The 20444-nt window shown below is 42.8% G+C and overlaps 1 protein-coding gene across 4 annotated transcripts in view; it reads left to right on the top strand.

Annotated features, from left to right (window-relative positions):
- Window positions 1-2420, top strand: part of LOC130360833 (serine palmitoyltransferase 3-like) — a 196032-nt gene extending 193612 nt beyond the window's left edge. For all 4 annotated transcript variants that reach the window (XM_056563392.1, XM_056563391.1, XM_056563390.1 and 1 more), the window contains 2 exons: window positions 414-543; window positions 1473-2420. In XM_056563392.1, the coding sequence (XP_056419367.1) occupies window positions 414-543; window positions 1473-1586 (244 nt within the window). In that variant the 3' untranslated portion in view covers window positions 1587-2420. The remainder of the gene's footprint in view (window positions 1-413; window positions 544-1472) is intronic.
- Window positions 2421-20444: the final 18024 nt, after the last annotated feature.

Raw genomic sequence — 20444 nt, forward strand, 5'->3', positions numbered from 1 at the left:
AATGGAGTGTGCCACTGCCCCACTCCTATTTTTAGGATAAAGATTTTGTCTATTGAAGGTTTTCCGCAAGGGTCAGCACTGTAAATTTGCCTTCCTATATAGCAGTGCTGAATTAATAAAGGGTTAATGGGAAGGTTCACTTTCAGCATTTCACATTGGCGGATGTGTTATTTTCCCCCCATGTTCAATATATATTATGATCTGTGATGTAGAGAGGTTAATTTTATATTCAACTCCATTTGACACACAGGGACTTGCCAATACAGGGAACATATTGGCTACATCAATCATATTGGGCTTTTTTGTTTTTGTTTGTTTTTTAGAGGGAATTCTATTAAAAAAACATTCCTACCTGTACTAAGCTAACATTTTGTAAGTAAATGAATATTTTGTTGTTGTTCCTAAATCCACAGGGCATTTGCACGGCATATGCTAGAGAAGAAAATTGGTGTTGTCGTCGTTGGATTCCCGGCAACTCCTATCACAGAAGCCAGAGCAAGGTTTTGCATTTCCGCAGCACACACGAAGAAGATGCTGGACATTGTATGTATAATATAAATGGACTCCAAATGATTGTTTAGTCAATGCTATTAATAAATCATTACTTCTATAATATGCCACCAACACTCTTCCCCCGCAATCTCTAGAACAGGTCCCCAAATCTCTTACTGCATTCTCTATGGGAGCACTGGAGATTTACAAGCTCCACGCAGCAGGGAGATTCGGGGTCCTGTTTTGAAGATCACTGGTTTACTTTTTTTCTTGTTTCAGTTTGGAAGAGGTCCAAGGTACTGCAACGTTACCCCATTCTCTTGTATGGGACAAAGCTGTTGTACCTTGTACTGCTATTATTTAAAGTATGGCAATGAATGTACAAGTGCTAGTAAGTAATAAAGGGGCTGCAGCCCCTTCAAGCTGGACCCCCACCTTCCTAATACTGGTGGCCTATCCAGTGGATCGGCCGTTATTTTATATTAGGTTGGATAACTCCCATAAATGACTATTTCTATAATGAAACCATCTCTTTGGTAAATGATGTGATGGATTACTTGTACCACAGTTGAGCTAGCCCTACCCTACATGCAGTGGACCATGCACTGTAAATATCATCAGAAGTAAACAACACCGACTGAAACGGTAGTAATAATAAAATGGCAATAGCATTGATCCATGTGCTGCAGCTAGAATGAACTGGTATAAATAATGTATATACCTTTCCGCGTCCTATGTCATATCTGAGGTTGCCCATACAGTTCCTAGCAATTTATTACTTGTCTGCAACTTAAAGTAATCTTCTGCAGCTATGGCCTGGAACAACTGTCTACAAAAAAGTCTGGTCCATGTTGGTTTATGGTCCATGTTGACCTAGTCTAAGATGATTTCCAGATCCGATTTGCCATATGTAATTGAATATTTATAAATGCATTTCATTTTATAGGATCCTGTTTATAACTCCCATTTTCATTTTACAGGTTCTTGATGCACTGGATGAAATGGGCGACTATCTACGACTAAAGTATTCCCGTCACTCCCCATCAAACCGTGCACTGGTTTATGAGGAGGCAAATGATGAACTTGATTCTTGAACTTCAGTATATTTTATCTTTGACTTTTAATTTTTAATTTTTTTTTCATTCTCCACTATTGTGGAGTTCCCTGTCATTGGATGAAAAGAAACTCTACGTGGCTTAATATACAGCAGGGGGCCATACTAAACAACTTCTCGATGAAGACAATATAATGTGCTATAAATGTCAGGTCTACAGGGCCCATTATTCTCTATCCAGTTATGTTCTTAGGATGGAATTCAGATTTGCATTACATGAACTGATTACTAATGTCACAGGGAAGGAAAGTCAGGAAAATGTGAATTTCTACCTCTTTATTTATAAAACCTGAAACCAGTTTACTGCAAAGTGATATATCTAATAAGAGAAGGTCACAACTACGTGCCAATTTCCAGATCCTTATTGGATCCTTATTTTTCTTTCAATTTTGGGAAATGCAGTATTAACATAACTTAAGTAAATGTAATGACTGACCACACTATAAAGAGTCTGAGTTCGTTGGTTTTATACACAGTTCCGAAACAAAAAGGTCCCTAAAGGGCTAGTCCGCCTTTCACCATGCCTAATTGTTATAAAGGTTTAATAATTATACACTACCGTATATACTCGAATATAAGCCAAGTTTTTCAGCACGATTTTTCATCCTGAAAATGATCCCCTCGGCTTATACTCGAGTGAACTCTCTGCCTGTCAATCCCTTAAGCCATCGGCTGTCCAGGCATGCTGGGAGTTGTAGTTTTTAAACATCTGGAGGTCCCCAGGTTGAAGACAACTGTGGCCTTCGTCATCATCCAGACTCCCCTTTAGTTTTCTACTCACCCCCCCCCCCCCCCCCCTCTGTGGGAAGCAAGGGTGAGCTGGTCCGGGCCATCTATGCTGCAGGGACCATCCGGTGGGGAGGGTTAGTCGTTCCGGGCTGTAGATCTTCACCGGGAGGCCCTTTTCTCCGCTCCGGGCCGGCCTCGGACTAGTGACGTTGTCTTGACGATGACCCACAGGACGTCCGTGCTGAGCAGACGTCCGTGATGTCCCTTCGCATGAACGTCACTGTGCGTCGTCGTCAAGGCAATGCCGATAGTCCGGGGCCGGCCCGGAGCGGAGAAAAGGTCCTCTCGGTAAAGATGGACAGCCCAGAACAACTAACCGTCCCTACCGGACAGTCCCTGCAGCATAGATGGCCAGGACCAGCACACACTCATGCTGGGAGTTGTAGTTTTGCAACATCTACCCGAAGAGAGTATATAAAAGTGGGTTTTCTAAACTAGACAACCCCTTTAGTAGGGGTATCACATTATATGCTTCTATTTAATATCTGTATTGTCATCTAATATGTTGTCCTTCAACTAAATTATTTGGCAAAAAAAGAGCTTATACCTTTTTAAATAACAGACCAACATATACAGGATGTAATGGAATTGAAGATCCATTACAGAAAAATCTGATCTGGATTATCTCTCGTTTCTCTCCTAATCTCCTTTCCTTCTGCTCTATAACATGATGCCTGCAGACTGCACTGCATTTTTAATGTGATAAGTTCCCTTTAAGAAATATTTTAATTATTAAATTGCCTTTTTTTCATTCTCTATGTTCTTGTTTAATTGTTGCACTTGGGTTCTAGTGCGAAATTTTATTTTTCATTTTATTATGCCCAGATACTTCAGACCAGCCATGGTGTGACAGGATTGTTCAAAATATTTAGCATGTAATGTGTCTTAGTTATTTTTGCTATTTATGCTTTTGGATGTTTGAGAGTCAGGAAATAGCTTGGTGTTTATCTTCATGTATAAGACTGCTTAGGAGTAATGGTCGTATACATGAAGGATCTGAGTATTCTGTTTAACAAGAACTTGTTTTGCACTGACAATTGTTTAAATTCAATGTGTCTCTTATGGTAGATGAACTGGATGTATTAAATAGTCACGATGTAAACCTGTGTGTATTATGGGTAATGTTATGTTTTTTATGTTTTACAATACTCATTGCACTAGTATCTTTTTAAATATCTTTTATAATGTACAGCTAAGTTTTTGAATGACAGTGGTCATTTAAGGAGAACTATGGCAAAAATCAACTTATCCCCTATCCACAGAATAGGGGATAAGTAGCTTATCGCCGGGGGGGGGGGGGTCCGACCACTGGGACCCCCGTTATCTCCGGGATGGAACCTGGCACTCAGTGAGGAGAGCGTGCTGCAGACACACGCTCAATTTATTTCTATGGTAGTGCCGAAAAGAACAGAGTACAGCACTTGCACATCATCAACATTCTCCCATACAAATTTATGGAGCGCGCGCCATCTACCAGTAGACGACACATGCTCCTCAGTGAGAGAGCTGGTCCTGTCCCGGAGATCACCCTCCGTGATCAGCTACTTATCACCTATCCTGTGCATAGGGGATATGTTCATTTTGAGTTCTTTTAAAACCTAATGAGGGATTATATGCTAAGCCAGAATCGCCTCCAAAAGGAGGAGTAGATTGATTGTAAGTAGAGTTACCTCCAGTAGGTGGCACTGAAAAGCAAATGCTTTCTTTCTGGAAATTAGCTACTTTGCATATTCTTTTCCCATTAAACTTTGGCTTGTAAGACTCCATACACCAGGTTGGCGGTCTCCACAAGGAGATGTACTACTTGCAGTTTAGAAAGCTAAAAGCATTTCCCAAAATTTGCTCTGGATAGTTAGAGAACAATTTACACATAAATTGAGCCTACAAATATATACTACTTTTAGGTGATACATAAATATTTATTTTACATAAAGTGGTTAGACTCCGTAGCTTCCAGTGTAGCGTAGAATAAGGAATCACTAAAAATGAATGGCTAATGTTAATGGTTGTGTCATGCTACAGGGACCGCTGCACATTTGAACCCTGTTCCCCATATAACCAGTTACTGCAGGTTCCAGTGGGACTCGCTGTTCTGTGCTTTGTGATAGGAAAAGTTGTAAAGTCATAATTTTAATGGCCCCAGCAAACGCACAGTTGTAGTTTTATTATAGGATTGTTTTATTATAGGATAGTTATTTTCTGATACCATTAGTTTTTTTTTTTCTTAAACTTTTGTTTTTCTAAATTATATATATTTTTTACACATAATGATACTGTAGGATTTAAAAGCATTGTACCTGAATAGAAAATATGGCTGCTCCACCCTTAGCCGGGGATTGTCTGGTACTGCAGTTCAGTTCAATTACAGTGAATAGGGAAAAACTGCAATACCACACGTGAACAGGTGTGGCACTGTTTTTTTGGGTAGAAATCAACCACATTTTCTTATCCTTCAAGAAATACTAATCTTAGGCTTTGTGCAGGCTGCATTTGAGCATTTTATTTGAGGTAAATATTAGGAAGGCTCTAATATATGTCACTGTATAGGCAAACCCCATTGACTCTTGTTTAAAAAAATAAAATATATATATCTATACCAACTACAAGTATATTGGTTTTGCAGTGGCATTCTGCGTAGATATAATGACATGACACGTATACCTCCAGCAAAAATAAAAGGGCAATCTTGGGAGAATGGGCCTAGCTGATATATTTGACATAGATACGTAAATCATTTTTTCTGCTAAATACACCAAACACTAGGCTCAGATACCTATCACCTACAGGATATGTGATTGTTGGGAGTCTGACCTCAGGGACCCTTATCAATCATGGGAATGTCCCCTGTGTCATTCTGGTGGTCAAGCATGTGCAAAGTCGCTCCATTCACTTGATATGGGATTGTCAAAGACAGCTGAGCACTGTACTAGGCTCTTTTTTGGCAGTGCTATTGCTGACAGATTGAAGCTACTGTCTCTTTTCGAAACTTTTGAGATCACATAGATATGCCATAAGTTTTTATTGGCTGGGGTTTGGATGTTCAGTCCCCCCACCGTGCGCTAGATAGACCCAGGAGAAGTGCGTGGCTGAGCCCTTCACCCTGCAGCTTGAAATCTACCCATCTCGTTGCAGGCATAGGATTTTGAAGTAAGTGTACAGAGCCAGACGCCTGCAAAAAGACCGTGGTCCGGTGAGCAGCGGAAAAAAGTCATAAGGTTTTTTTTTTTTTAAGTGACAATAACACCTACAGAACATATGACAGATATATAACTTCATTGTATAGCTCCTGTCATAATGTAAATAGTTGAAGTTGTTTGTTTTTTATTGCCTGGTATTTCTTTTTTTTTTTTTTTTTTTTGCACCTTTTCATTATCATTTATTGTATCACATAAATTACCTGCAGTCATTTTATATATTTATTCCCTTCACTTTGGAGTAGATTTTGGGGACTTAATGACCACATTTCCCATTTCCTATTATCCAAACATTCAAATGTTGTTATTTTTATTAATAATTTTTTATATTATCTCTGTATTATAGCATTTCTGCAGAAGTGGTAGATGCAAATACAGTAAAGGAGTTTAAGCATAAGGCTATTCTTCATATAGGATAGGGCCAGGGACTATTCATAGTATTCAGAATATTGTGTGTATGTATATATGTATATGTATATATATATGTATATGTATATATGTATATGTGTGTATATATATATATATATATATATATATATATATATATATATATATATAATATGTGTATATGTATATATATGTATATGTGTATATATATATATATATATATATATATATATATATATATATATATGTGTGTGTGTGTATATATATATATATATATATATATATATATATATATATATATATATATATATATATATATAATATATATTCTCTCTCAAAGTCCATAAGGCATAAGTGAGTGGCAACCACAATTTCTTTCCAGGCTTTTATTATGCGAGGTATGGGTGCACAAGCGGGATGCACACCGGTTCACTTTGTTACCGCCTTTATGGACTTTGATTATTATAACATTTGACTGCTACGCACAACCAATAGGGCTGATGTTTTAGTGACTGTGGCATATAGATAAATATAGATAGATGTGTGTGTATACCTTTTTTTTTTAGTTGTATGTTTTGCAGGTAGCGTTTTGCATAAAAAATTTACTTATTTATATCACAGTACAAATTGTAACAATTTCTTTCTTTTTTTTTTTTTTTACTTATTTAGACAAACCCCATAATATGTTATTAGATTTGCTCTGCACGTTCTCACTGTTATGGTGGTACCTAATTACATGTACATTATGTATCATAATTTTGTCATATGCATAATAAACTTGATTACTTATAACTGTTTTTGTTGTATTTTTTTTATTTCTTATATAGACATAGGATTTGTTTTCCTTCCTGCATTGCTGATCATTCTGCTTCCAATTTCCCACTTTGTCAGTGTTGTCCTTTCGGTGATGACAGGTGCGCTGGGACCTGCTGTGTGCAGAGGATGATTCTAGTCATTTGCAATGTTTCTTTAACAGACATTTAGCACCATCTAGAGGATCATTTTAGTTTTATTGCACTACAATTAAACGCTGCAGAAAGCACCACAGATTGTTTTGCATCTCATAAATATAAGGAAATAAACCAATCGTTTCAGGCCATAAAACCTGCAAACTTTACATTGCAATTGTTAAAACCAAATAAATAAGATCAGAACAGATTTAAGTATTTCATAACTTACCCCAATGTATGCAGAGAATGTGTTCATCCAAAGATTACTGGCTCATATAAATGTATAATTAAATGAAAATGTGAAACATGACAGTAAATACATGTACAGATAAACTATAATGCAAACTGTGCAAATCTTCCCGATTTATAAATAAAGTGGATAAAATAAAATATCTGTAAGAAAACATTAGAATAAAAAATGGTTGTGTAATGGATAAGATAAAATGTCTATTTTAGAATATGCTTGCTAAATTGGCCACTCACTAGCTCGCTCTCCCTCCCATCATGTTTAAAACAATGGCCCTTATTTACTAAGAGTGTTGTGTAGGTTTCTTTGTGGGTTTTAATTCCCTACAATTTATTTTCCACAGTATTTACTAAGATTTCCCTACAGTTTCCACTTTCCCTACACTTTGCTTTTTTTTACACATGCTCTGATCTGTCTGGTTTTCCTCCCCTCAAATCCACCACATTTTATGTGGAAACTTTAGTAAATATGTTGGGATTTTGTGAAAATGTCAGGAACATGTCCCTTTTCTGTGACTACGCCCCCTTTACCAGACGGCCACGCCCCTTTTTCGGGTTTTCATAGCAAAATGGAGAGTTAGTTGGGTTTTTTCATTTCAGGTGCAAATTCAGGCGCAGGCACAATTTCAGGTGCAAATTCTGGCGCAGACAAAATGGCTCACGTCCCAACAAAACATGTTGGGTTTGCAATAGTAAATGAGGGCCAATGTGTATAAGATGGTGCCTCCTTCTGGAGCTACACCCAAGATGATAGACCCACATCCTGGATGAAGAACACCTGCAGATGCAAGAAACCAATCATAAGGACAGCTATTCATGACCTATGGCTTTGCACATGGCACATTGTTACAGTCTATATAAAGCCATGTAACTCTCGTAATACAGGAAGTATCATTTAGCTGAACAGTGTGTCAGTGTGATTTCTTTTCACGTGCATGCACTGATGATGAAACCTAATTAGGAAGGGGGAGATCTGATCTCATCTGATACCAGGTCCAGTTCTGATCCATTTCAGCTGTACTGAAGAACTTAGTGACTTCCAATATACCATATTAAACGGGGTTCTCCAAAGAGTAAATGAGATGCCCTCTCACAGTTTTTCCCTACCAGTGTGCCATCAGCTGTTGCAAAACTACAACTTTCAGCATGCTGAGACAGCCTTGCCGCATTACCCAACCAGTTTGGCTTGGGCTTCGCCTGGGAGCAGTGTGTATGCAACCTATAGGTTTTAACCATTTATCCCACTCAAGGATGTTGAAGCTGGACTTAGCTGCTAGGGAGTATTAGGTCACTTCCCAAGTGTGGCCCAGGAGTCTGGCTCAGCAGACAAAGTGACACAAGGGGGTCAGGCAAGAAAGCGTGGTCTGCAGTCCAAGACCAGTACTAAAGCGTTAATACAATACACAAAGAAATGTGGAGTCTGAAACAGGTTATAAGGTCAAGACAGGCAGCATAGGTTCAGAAAAACGGGGGGGGGGAAGAGTATGGAACTGACTAACAGGACTCTGGCAGAAACAACCTACCGGCATTACTCATATGCACAAAACTATTATTAAAAAAAAAGAAGTTAAATAAATAAATCTTTCAGGTCTTCCAGTTTACACCCAAAAAACATGCTGATAGGTAAAATGGCCATGTATTCATGAATCAAGGCTGGGGGGGCAAGGAGAAGCAGGCGAGGACCAGCTGAATGATTTATGGTTCAAGCGGCATCAAAGTGATGACTTTAAAGGGCCTGAATGGGGGAAGAATGTGCCTAAAATAATTAGCATTATGTTTATTTGGGGTGATGTACTGCTGACCAACAAGCACTTTTATGCCTGCATAAACATTAAGAGCAGCCTAACAAACAAGTGTGTGCATGTTTGATAGATGATCGTGGCCATGTCTACATGGGCAGAGTGTGTCTGAGATAAGGAAAATTAGATTATAAACTCTACTAGGGACAGGGACTGATCAGAGATCATCTCTGATCATCTATCTTTACAGTCTATACAGCACTGAGGAAGAAATTGGCCTTATGTAAACAACAGAAAATACATATTCGGGAAAAAAAGCCCTTTTTGTTTTCAGGAATTATGAAATTTTATGAAATATTTTCCATAGGTTCAACACTACTTACAACCCCTTTAAGACAACAAAAGACTAGGTGGCAAATTGTATCTTAGGGACAAGCACACAGCACTGACCCACCTGTTCTGCACCCCCCACCACTGCCACCAATAGACAACACATGAATGTTTGGCTGTCTAGATCATTCATGTGTATGGGAAGCAAGCTTGTAAATAATTGTGGCAGCAGTGTTGGACTCGGCAATCCTTTGATGTTTCACACCACCATTCTGTCTTTGCCCCCTCAAAACGCGTTGTTTTGCACAGAAATAAGGCCTTAAAATCTACACTGACTCGGTGTCATCCTCAGGCGAGCGCCTACCAAGCCTAAAAGTCTGAATTTTCCTCGGACATCTGGCTAGCCCTGCAAGGCAACCCAGATTCCACATCTGAAATACTACTCATGGTTTAGGATCCTAGATCTTGCTCTGACTCAATCCCAGTTATGACTTAAAATCATCTGGCTTAATTGACCTCCAACAAAGCTGGAACTTTCTGTAAAGTTAACACATGAGGCAATGTGGTGAGGGTGTGATGAGGGCAGATGGAATTAGCCTAGGGGCAGAAGGCATTAGCCCCTTTCTAACACTCTGTGGATCTAAGGCTGTGGTTACTGGGAAAGTAGGTTGCACTGGGACAGTGATGGTATAGGCCTTACTACCACCCATAGTGGCTCTTGAACAGGTGTAAGGGGAGTACAAGATTCCTCTAACTCAGTCCCGGACTCAATCACTTGGATAGCCAGTCTTTTAACCCCTTAAGGACGCAGGGTTTTTCAGTTTTTGCATTTTTGTTTTTTCCTCCTTACCTTTTAAAAATTATAATCCTTTCAATTTGCCACCTAAAAATACAAATTATGGCTGCTTATTTGTGTCACCAATTCTACTTTGCAGTGACATTAGTCATTTTACCCAAAAATCCACGGCAAAATGGAAAAAAAAATAATTGTGTGACAAAATCGAAGAAAAAACACCATTTTGTGACTTTTGGGGGCTTCCGTTTCTACGCAGTGCGTATTTCGGTAAAAATGACACCTTATCATTATTCTGTAGGTCCATACGGTTAAAATGATACTCTACTTATATAGGTTTGATTTTGTCATACTTCTGGAAAAAATCATAACTACATGCAGGAAAATGTATACGTTTAAAAATGTCCTGTTCTGACCCCTATAACTTTTTATTTTTCCATGTTTAAGGCGGTATGAGGACTCATTTTTTGCGCCGTGATCTGACTTTTTTATCGGTATCATTTTTGTTTTGATCGGACTTTTTGATCACTTATTTCTTTTTTAATGGTATGAAAAGTGACCAAAAATATGCTTTTTTTGGACTTTGGAATTTTTTTTACGTGTACGCCATTGACCGTGACCCCATAGGGACCTATAACACTGCACACACTGATCCTTTACACAGATCACTGGCGTGTATTAACACGCCTGTGATCAGTGTTATCGGCGTTTGACTGCTCCGGCCTGGATCTCAGGCACGGAGCAGTCATTCGCCGATCGGACACGGAGGAGGCAGGTAGGGGCCCTCCCGGTGTCCTGTAAGCTGTTCGGGACGCCGCGATTTCACCGCGGCTGTCCCGAACAGCCCGACTGAGCCGGGATACTTTCACTTCTGACGCGGCAGTCAGCTTTGATCGTCGCGTCTGAAGGGTTAATACAGGGCATCACCGCGATCGGTGATGTCCTGTATTAGCCGCAGGTCCCGGCCGTTGATAGCCGCCGGGACCGACCCGATATGACGCGGGGACACCGCATGACCCCGCGGCATATCGCAGGAGCCGGCAGAGGACGTAAATATACGTCCTTCTTCGTTAAGGGGTTAAAAGCAGGGAATAACATGTTAAGGTTTTGGACTGCTAACATTCTCAGTTGGGCCTTGTCCCACTTGTTCTGGGCTCCATCAATGAAGCTGTCCATTAACACTTTGTTGCCCTGCTCGAGAGTTATACCATCTAATTTTTGGACAGTCTCTAGGGCATTCTGCAGGGCTACAGCATATGCTCTCAAGGTCTCACCTGGCTTTTGTTGCCTTTCATACAGCCAGAGACGTATCTCTGATGGAGAATGGGACTCAAATACCTGGTACAGTCCTTCAAAGATCTGCTTCACCGTCGCCTTTTCAGATGCTGGCCAGGTGCAGACTTCCTCTAGTGCCGGTCCTTGGAGTTGTCCTGTTAGCACCTGTTGGTTAGGAGGGAAAGAGGAAAAAACAAACAAACTCTGGATCTTCTTTTTGAAATCCCTCAGGGTGAAGTGGTCTCCATTGTAGGTGGGAAGGACAGGTTTCCCCATGAATACCGGTGCTGTCACTGGAACACCAGGATTGTTCATGCTTACAGGGGCCTGGATACTAGTTGCTGGAGCAGGTGATGACCTCGCCGCTGGAGCTGAAGGGGCACTGGCACCAGGTGTGGCCTGGGGTGGCCCGGTGGGTCTGTGGTGCTGGGTTCAGACATCCTGTTGATTTGTGAATGAGCAGAAGAATGAGGTGCATTCCCCTTTAAGAGAATTGATGAAGTGCTGCAGCGGCTCCGGTTTGACTGATGGGGGTACTACAGTGGACACTCCCCCTCTATTTTGCAGGTACCCTGTGATGAACAGTCTTGCAACCAGACTTGCAGACGGTAATGTGACGGTAATGACAGATTCGGGCACCGGAGACTTGATACTGATGATCGGTGGTGGTTGCGGAGCCTGTGATGCAGCGTGGCTTTGCGGGTGACTGGGTGGGTGACAGAGATGGGCGCAGCAGCCGGAACCTCCAAGATGGCTGTGCCCAGGAAACTTCCTAAGTCCGGTCAGCAAAATCTTCCCCTGTCCAACACAGGGAGTCTCTTTGGTCCCTCCTCACTTGATTGAAGAGGCGTCACCGCTGGGAACTGACGTGGGCACAGCTGTGACCGCTCACTCGTGCGGGAGGCACCGGACCAGATTAACTCTTTCAGGTACAGACTCTATACAGTTCAAAATGACAGATAACAGTCTTTTCTTCTCATCCCCCTTTTTCACAAATGCCTCAGAATAAACACTATTCACTGATAAAGTCCCGAACACTTTCTGGTGCAATTTTAGTTCGCATCCGTGTTCAAATTTTCGGCAATACTGGACACAGTCCGGACTGGGGGAGGGGGGGGTACTTTTCGCATAATCTGCACACATGTATCCTGTTTGTAGGATGCCAAAAGTTGTGGTGAGGGTGTGATGAGATCAGATGGCATTAACCCCTTGTGTTAGTGACTGTCACTAGTGACCAGTCCGGATCCTGACAGTAGATCCGGCCATGGATCCCGCTGAGATCCCGCTGCCCAGTGTCGCTGACCTAACCTCCGTGGTCATCCAGCAATCTCAGCAGATCACGCTACAAGGACAACAGCTGACTCAGTTGACTGCTATGCTACAACAGCTTCTGCCTCAAGAACAGCAACCATCTCCTCCGCCAGCTCCTGCATCACCTCCGCAGCGAGTGGCCGCTCCCAGACTCCGCCTTTCCCTACCTGACAAGTTTGGTGGGGACTCTAAACTGTGCCGTGGGTTCCTGTCCCAGTGTTCCCTACACCTGGAGATGATGTCAGACCAATTTCCTACTGAACGGTCTAAGGTGGCGTTCGTGGTCAGCCTGCTGTCTGGAAAGGCCTTGTCCTGGGCCACACCGCTTTGGGACCGCAACGATCCTGCCACTGCTACTATCCAGTCCTTCTTCTCAGAAGTACGCAGTGTCTTTGAGGAGCCAGCCCGGGCTTCCTCAGCCGAGACGGCTCAATTGAATCTCGTCCAAGGGAGTTCTTCAGTGGGTGAATACGCCATCCAGTTCCGCACCCTCACCTCTGAGCTATCCTGGAATAATGAGGCCCTCTGCGCGATCTTCAAGAAAGGCTTATCCAGTCACATCAAAGATGTTCTGGCCGCACAAGAAATTCCTGCTAGCCTGTCTGAACTTATCCAGTTGGCCACCCGCATTGATATGCGTTTCACTGAAAGACGCCAGGAGCTCCGCCAAGAAAAGGATCTTGTTCGCACCAGGCGATTTCCTCGCTTGACACCTCTCTTACAGAGTCCACTGCAACCTACTCCTGTGCCTTCCGCCGAGGAGGCTATGCAAGTGGATTGGTCTCGCCTGACTCATGAAGAGAGGACTCGCCGCAGAAATGGAAATTTGTGCCTGTACTGTGCCAGTACCGAACATTTCCTAAATGATTGTCCTATTCGTCCTTCGCGTCAGGGAAACGCACGCACACACCTAGTTAACGCAGGAGAGGCGTTACTAGGTGTGAATTCTTCCTCTCCACGATTGACTATACCTGTGCGGATTGCTAAACCCACTAATACTACTTCCTTCTCCGCTGTGGCCTTCTTGGACTCTGGTTCAGCAGGAAGTTTCATTGAAGACTCCCTAATCAATAGATTCAATATTCTAGTTACCCGTCTTGCCAAACCTCTCTTCATCTCATCCGTCAATGGAGAAAGGCTGGTCTGTACCGTGCGTTAACGCACTCAACCTCTGCTCATGAGTGTTGGACTTCACTATCATGAACATATTGAATTTCTTGTGCTACCCAACTGTACTTCAGAAATTCTTTTGGGCTTGCCCTGGCTCCAACGTCACTCGCCTAGCCTCGACTGGGCCACCGGGGACATTGAGAGTTGGGGATCCTCTTGCCACAAGCAATGTTTCCACCCAGTTTCTTCCTGCCATGTATCTCTGGCTGCTCCATTGCCAGGTCTTCCTAAGGCCTACCAGGACTACTCGGATGTTTTTTTGGAAAAAGCAAGCAGAGGTCTTGCCTCCACATAGACCCTATGACTGCCCCATCGACTTGCTCCCTGGTACCACACCGCCCCGTGGTAGAATTTACCCACTTTCTGCCCCGGAAAAACAAGCCATGACAGAGTACATCCAGGAAAACCTCAAAAGAGATTTTATCCGGAAATCTTCTTCTCCAGGCAGAGTTGGATTCTTTTTCGTGGCCAAGAAGGATGGATCTCTTCGCCCTTGTATAGACTACCTCGGACTCAATAAGATCACAGTGAAAAACTGTTACCCTCTACCACTCATCTCGGAACTATTTGATCGATTGCGTGGAGCTAAGATCTTCACCAAACTTGATCTAAGGGGCGCCTATAACCTCATCCGTATACGTGAAGGTGATGAATGGAAAACTGCCTTCAATACCAGAGATGGACACTTTGAATATCTTGTAATGCCCTTTGGTCTATGCAATGCCCCAGCGGTCTTCCAGGACTTTGTCAACGAGATTTTCCGGGACATGCTGTATTCCTGTGTGGTGGTCATTTTTTCTTCCAACTTAGAGGAACATCGCCTCCATGTCCGTCAAGTGCTTCAGCGCCTGCGCCAAAATCATCTTCACGCCAAAATTGAGAAATGTCTACCCTTCCTGGGATACATAGTGTCCAGTCAAGGTCTTCAAATAGATCCTGAAAAAAACTATTCTATAGGAGACCGTCAGCTATTGGCTATCAAGTTGGCACTTGAGGAGTGGAGACATCTTCTGGAAGGATCCCTTCATCCCATCACCATCTATACAGATCACAAAAATTTGTCTTATCTTCAATCCGCCCAGCGGTTAAATCCTCGCCAGGCTAGATGGTCATTGTTTTTTGCCCGTTTCAACTTTCAAATCCATTTTCGTCCTGCAGACAAGAATATCAGGGCAGATGCCTTATCACGTTCCACCGATGCCTCCGAAGCCAAGACCCTTCCTCAGCACATCATACCTCCTGAGTGCCTGATCTCTTCTGCTCCTGCTTCTCTGGTGCCAGTTCCTCCAGGAAAAATGTATGTTCCTCCATGTCTTCGCCTCCAGACTCTCCAATGGGGTCATTCCTCCCATCTGGCTGGTCACGCCAGAATTAAAAAATCCTTACAGTTGATTTCCAGACACTATTGGTGGTCTTCCCTGGAAAAAGATATGACTGATTTCGTACGGGCCTGTACAGTATGTGCACGTGATAAAACTCCACGCCAGAAGCCTGCAGGTCTTCTCCACCCCCTGTTGGTGCCTGAACAGCCATGGTCCCATATAGCCATGGACTTCATCATGGACCTTCCTTCATCTCATGGCAACACTGTCATTTGGGTGGTCGTTGATCGTTTTTCCAAATTGGCTCATTTCGTCCCGCTCCCTGGCCTTCCTTCTGCGCCACAGTTGGCGAAGCAATTTTTTCTGCACATTTTTCATCTCCACGGGCTTCCCACGCATATTGTCTCTGATAGAGGCGTTCAATTTATCTCAAAATTTTGGAGAGCACTCTGCACTCAATTAATTAATTCTCGTCCGCTTATCACCTTCAATCCAATGGACAAGTGGAAAGAGTAAACCAGATTCTTGGCGACTACTTGCAGTATTTTGTCTCCTCCCGCCAAGATGATTGGCCTCATCTCTCATGAAGAGACATACCGATAAAAAGAGAAGAATTCCTGCTGTTTTTGCCCCCGGTGACAAAGTGTGTCTCTTTCCAAATACATCTGTTTCCGTGTCCCTAGCTACAAGCTTGGTCCTCGGTACCTTGGGCCTTTTAAGATCAAGAATCAAATCAATTCTGTCTCTTATAAGCTTCATCTTCCCTCTTCTCTTCGCATTCTTAACTATTTCCATGTGTCTCTTCTCAAACCTCTTGTACTTAACCGCTTTTCTCCCAAGGTCACTGTTCCTGCTCCTATTTCTGGCTCCTCTGATGTCTTCTCCGTTAAAGAAATCCTCACCTCCAAAGTCCTTTCAAAGGGCGCTGCTGTTGTCCTGGTGAGATGAAAAGTCTGAGGCAGAAGTATTTTGCAAGATATAGCTTCTTTATTGGTGTAGAATCATAGCAAGCAGGGATACAGGCAAGATTTATCTTGCCTGTATCCCTGCGTCTGACTATGTCTGACCTTGCCTTGCCTACTCCTGTCTCAGCTGTCAGTGAGGTTGAGTCGCTATAGGGTGGAACGACTTGGGGGTTACCTGCCGCAGTAAGTCCATCCCGCTTTGCGGCGGGCTCTGGTGAAAACCAGTAACCCCTTAGATTCCGTTCCCCTGGTACAACCCACGCCATCACCTCACTGACACAGAGGATCCACTACCTGTGTCATCCCTGCATACCAGTCCAGATCCTGACAGTGACACCAGGGTGTGGTTTATCCTCTACACCACCTGAAGGTATACTGCTGGATCCTGGGCCAGGCACAGGGGCAAATAATGACTCCGATGCCAAGTTATGGAACAACTGCAGCTTTACTGAGTCAGGCAGATGTAACAGTCTATACAGCTTGGCTAGGCCCACAGAGGTGACTAGTGACTTCAGAGACCACAGGGCTTGCTGGAACTTATAGTGGACTTGGACAATTTGATGCAGGGCCACACTGACTTGAGACAGATGGGCTTGGACTGACTTGACTATGACAGACTTCACCCCACTTGTAGCTTACCAGGTTTTTACTTTCACCTGTTCAGCAGTATACTTGTGGATCCAGGCTGTGTGGTAGGCTTTAGGCCTCCTTAGGACACCAGACACTCTCTCCAGACTTGACCTTGCTCCACTCAGTAGAGAAGAGTATAAGAGACTGAACTAGCTTCACCCAGGGTTTATATGGGAGACTCTGGAGGGGTCCCATAGGTTACCCTGTAGGTCACATGGTTACTGGTACCTTCCTTGGTTACAATCACATGACAACAGTACTTAAAGCCATAGAACAATTATGTTCATTGCATTGGATAACATATACAGTGTTTAACTATTCAGGGCACACAGGTGAAGGGGAGGCCCAGGGGTCACGGAATGGAGTCTGCCTCACAGGGCAGCAATGATACAAGGGTACAACTCCTGCACTGGGCCACCACACAATATAAGATATATAGATTTCCTTACTTAATAACACCAATAGATGGCAGAAAAGTACAATATGTGTGTGTAAATATGTGGTGTTAACCCTTCACCATCTGCCAGTAAGGTGGTATATTAATGAAGTGCAAACATTAGCAAAGACTTGACTTTTTCTAAGTGTAGATTCAGAGTATAAAAGCATGGCAATAAAACAAGTTGTGCTACTCCAAATCCAAATCTAAAAGCAGGCCCTTGATATTCGGACAATAATATACAACTGTTTTAACCCTATGGCCATTGCCCTTATGTAATAAATGGACTGAAGGGCTGGTCCTTCATTCTTTATAGAGAGGTTAATCCTGCCCAATCTTGAATGAGCACTGCATTCATATTGGGGAACATGTATCAATGTTGGTGTAGGCAGACGTCTTTTTTAGATCATTTTGGTTGGTCTAAATGTGGTGCAATTGCACCAAATTGACCATACTTGTGCAAGGCACATGATAAATTTTGTGCAAAGTTCTAAATTTACATACAGTTCTATTTGTACACCTGACAGGAAAAGTGGACACAGGGATTTTGCCCTATTGCTTTGAGGCTTGGCTTCCATTGATGTTTTTGTCCACCAGCAAAAACGCCAGAAAAACTGTCACAGCTTTTTCTTGCGTTTTTTCTTGCATTTTTGCTGGTGTGCGGAAACAATAATTTTTTTACCCTGTGGTGATTTTTTTCACTGCCTTCAGGTACCACGCCATGGGTCGGATGCAGAGCGTCCGGTCCACAGAGTGTAAGAAGGTGAGGAGTGATGTATAGCATTTACATATACAGGGTGCAGAGCATCACTACTTACCTCCGCCGGCTGTATAGTATATACATATACAGGGTGCAGAGCATCACTACTCACCTGCGCCGGCTGTATAGCATATACATATACAGGGTGCAGTGCATCACTACTTACCTCTGCCAGCTGTATAGTATACAGGGGTGCATAGTGTACCCATGTATACTATACAGGAGCCCAGCAAGGAAAGCGTTAACCACCCTGCTGCTGAGCAGCTCTGGGTTAAGTCTTTGTGCGCTATCCTGTATATACACCCATCTATAGGTGACTGTATATACAGGATACAGTAGGTAGACATCAACAATTGGGGGCTCCCTGTTGCACTGCAGTATGGGCGCACTCCCCAGGGGAGTGCAACAAAAATGTACTATCCTTTTTTTTTTTTTTCTTCTCATTTCAGATACGTGAATGCGGAGGACTATGTCAGATACGGTGGATTGCGACAATGACCAATAGTTTTTTAATGTCAATAAAAGGGTTAATGAGGGCTGTGGGGGAGTGTTTTTTAAATAAAAAAATGTTTTCAATGTGTCGTGTTTTTTATAATTAAATTTTCAGGGTTAGTAGTGGAAGGCGTCTTGTAGACAGAATCCATTACTAAGCCAGGGCCACAAACCAGCTTGTGCTAACCCCCAATTATTACCCTGGTACCCACCGCCACAGGGGTGCTGGGAAGAGTCAGAGCCAACAGGCCAAAACATCAAAAATGGCGCTCCTGGGCCTAGGCAGTAACAGGCTGGTGTCATTTAGGCTGGGGAGGGCTAGTAACAATGGTCCTTGCCCACCCTAGTAACATCAGGTTGTTGCTGCTTGGTTGGTGTCTGGCTGAGAATGAAAATATGGGGAACCCTATGCATTTTTCATTTATTTATTTAAAAAAATAAACGCATAGGGTTCCCAGTATTTTCATTCTCAGCCAGACACCAACCAAGCAGCAAAAGCCTGATGTTACCAGGGTCGGCGAGGACCATTGTTACTGGCCCTCCCCAGCCTAAATAACGCCAGCTTGTTACTGCCTAGGCCCAGGAGAGCCATTTTTGACGCTCCAGGCCTGTTGGTACTGGCTCTTCCCGGCACCCCTGTGGTGGTGGGTACCAGAGTAATAATTGGGGGTTAGCACTAGCTGTTTTTGGTGCTAACGCTAAGCCCGGCTTAGTAATGGATTCCGTCTACAAGATGGCTTCCACTGCTAAGCCTGAAAATTAAATGATAAAAAACATGATACATTGAAAAATAACATTTTACTTTAAAAAAAACACTCCCCCACAGCCCTCGTTAACCATTTTAATGACATAAAAACGATGATCATCGTCGGAGTCCACCGAATCTGACATAGTCCTCCGCATTCACGTATCTGAAATGAGAAAAAAAAGAAAAACACGAAAAATAGTTAGTATTTTTTTTCCCCTGGGAAGAGCGCACATAATGCATTGTGTTCCTAAACAGGGAGCCTCCAATTGTTGCTAAAGTACAACTCCTATCATGGGGGGGCTGTAGTTAAACAATATCTGAAGTCACCCTGTTTGGGAACACACTGCCAGAAAGGCTCTGGGGGAGATTTATCAAAACCTGTAGAGAAAGAGTGGTGCAGTTACCCATAGTGACCAATTAGATCGCTTCTTTCATTTTTCAGAGGCCATTTTATAAATGAAAGAAGCGATCTGATTGGTTGCTATGGGCAACTGCACCACTCTTCTTCTACACAGGTTTTGATAAATCTCCCCCTCTTTTCCCATTATGTGAAACGCATAATTCTGTCCCATGATGGGAGTAGTTGTAGTATTGCAGTGCTGAGGGCTGGCTCCTGCATCGTCCAGCGTCAGACACTTTTCTACGTGTCCTTCCTACCGCTCGTAGATTTGTAGTTGATTTTTGCAACAAACAAAAGCGCAATTGCGCAAAAAAATCTACGTTTTTTTTGCGCAAATGATACATTCCAGTCCACTGGATTAAGTTGTATATGGTGCACCAACTTTAGGAAATCATCCACCAAAAAATATGCAGCTCAAATGCAAAAAAAAAGCGCAATTGCGCAAAATCTGTAGACATGAAAAGTGGGTGGCTGCTAGGGGAGCCTGTGATGTCAGTAATGACATCACAGGGTTCCCCTTACCAGAGTGGGAAAAGACAGAGAAGACGTGATTAGCATTATCCTCCCATGGTTGTTTATACAGATCAACCTATCAATGGTAATGGGCTTTTATCAGTGATATATATATACACACACACACACACACACACAGCAGGGAATACATATAAAACATGTGCCCTACTAAAAGATGACATCCTCCTCCAAAGAAGTGCATATCACACATCAATTTCACACATACTGCATGAGAAAAACATGTTTTGAAGGGTGTCAGGTGTCCTGGAATAACCACAATTACATAAGCAACAATGGCGGGCAATTTTAGTTAGCTTTATCCCAGCCCTATCTGCTTTTGAGCTTTTACTGAAAGGTTCCTGGGCCTGGATGATCATCACCCAAAGCT

Source organism: Hyla sarda, chromosome 3 (genome assembly GCF_029499605.1).
Source record: "Hyla sarda isolate aHylSar1 chromosome 3, aHylSar1.hap1, whole genome shotgun sequence".
NCBI classification, from domain to species: domain Eukaryota; kingdom Metazoa; phylum Chordata; class Amphibia; order Anura; family Hylidae; genus Hyla; species Hyla sarda.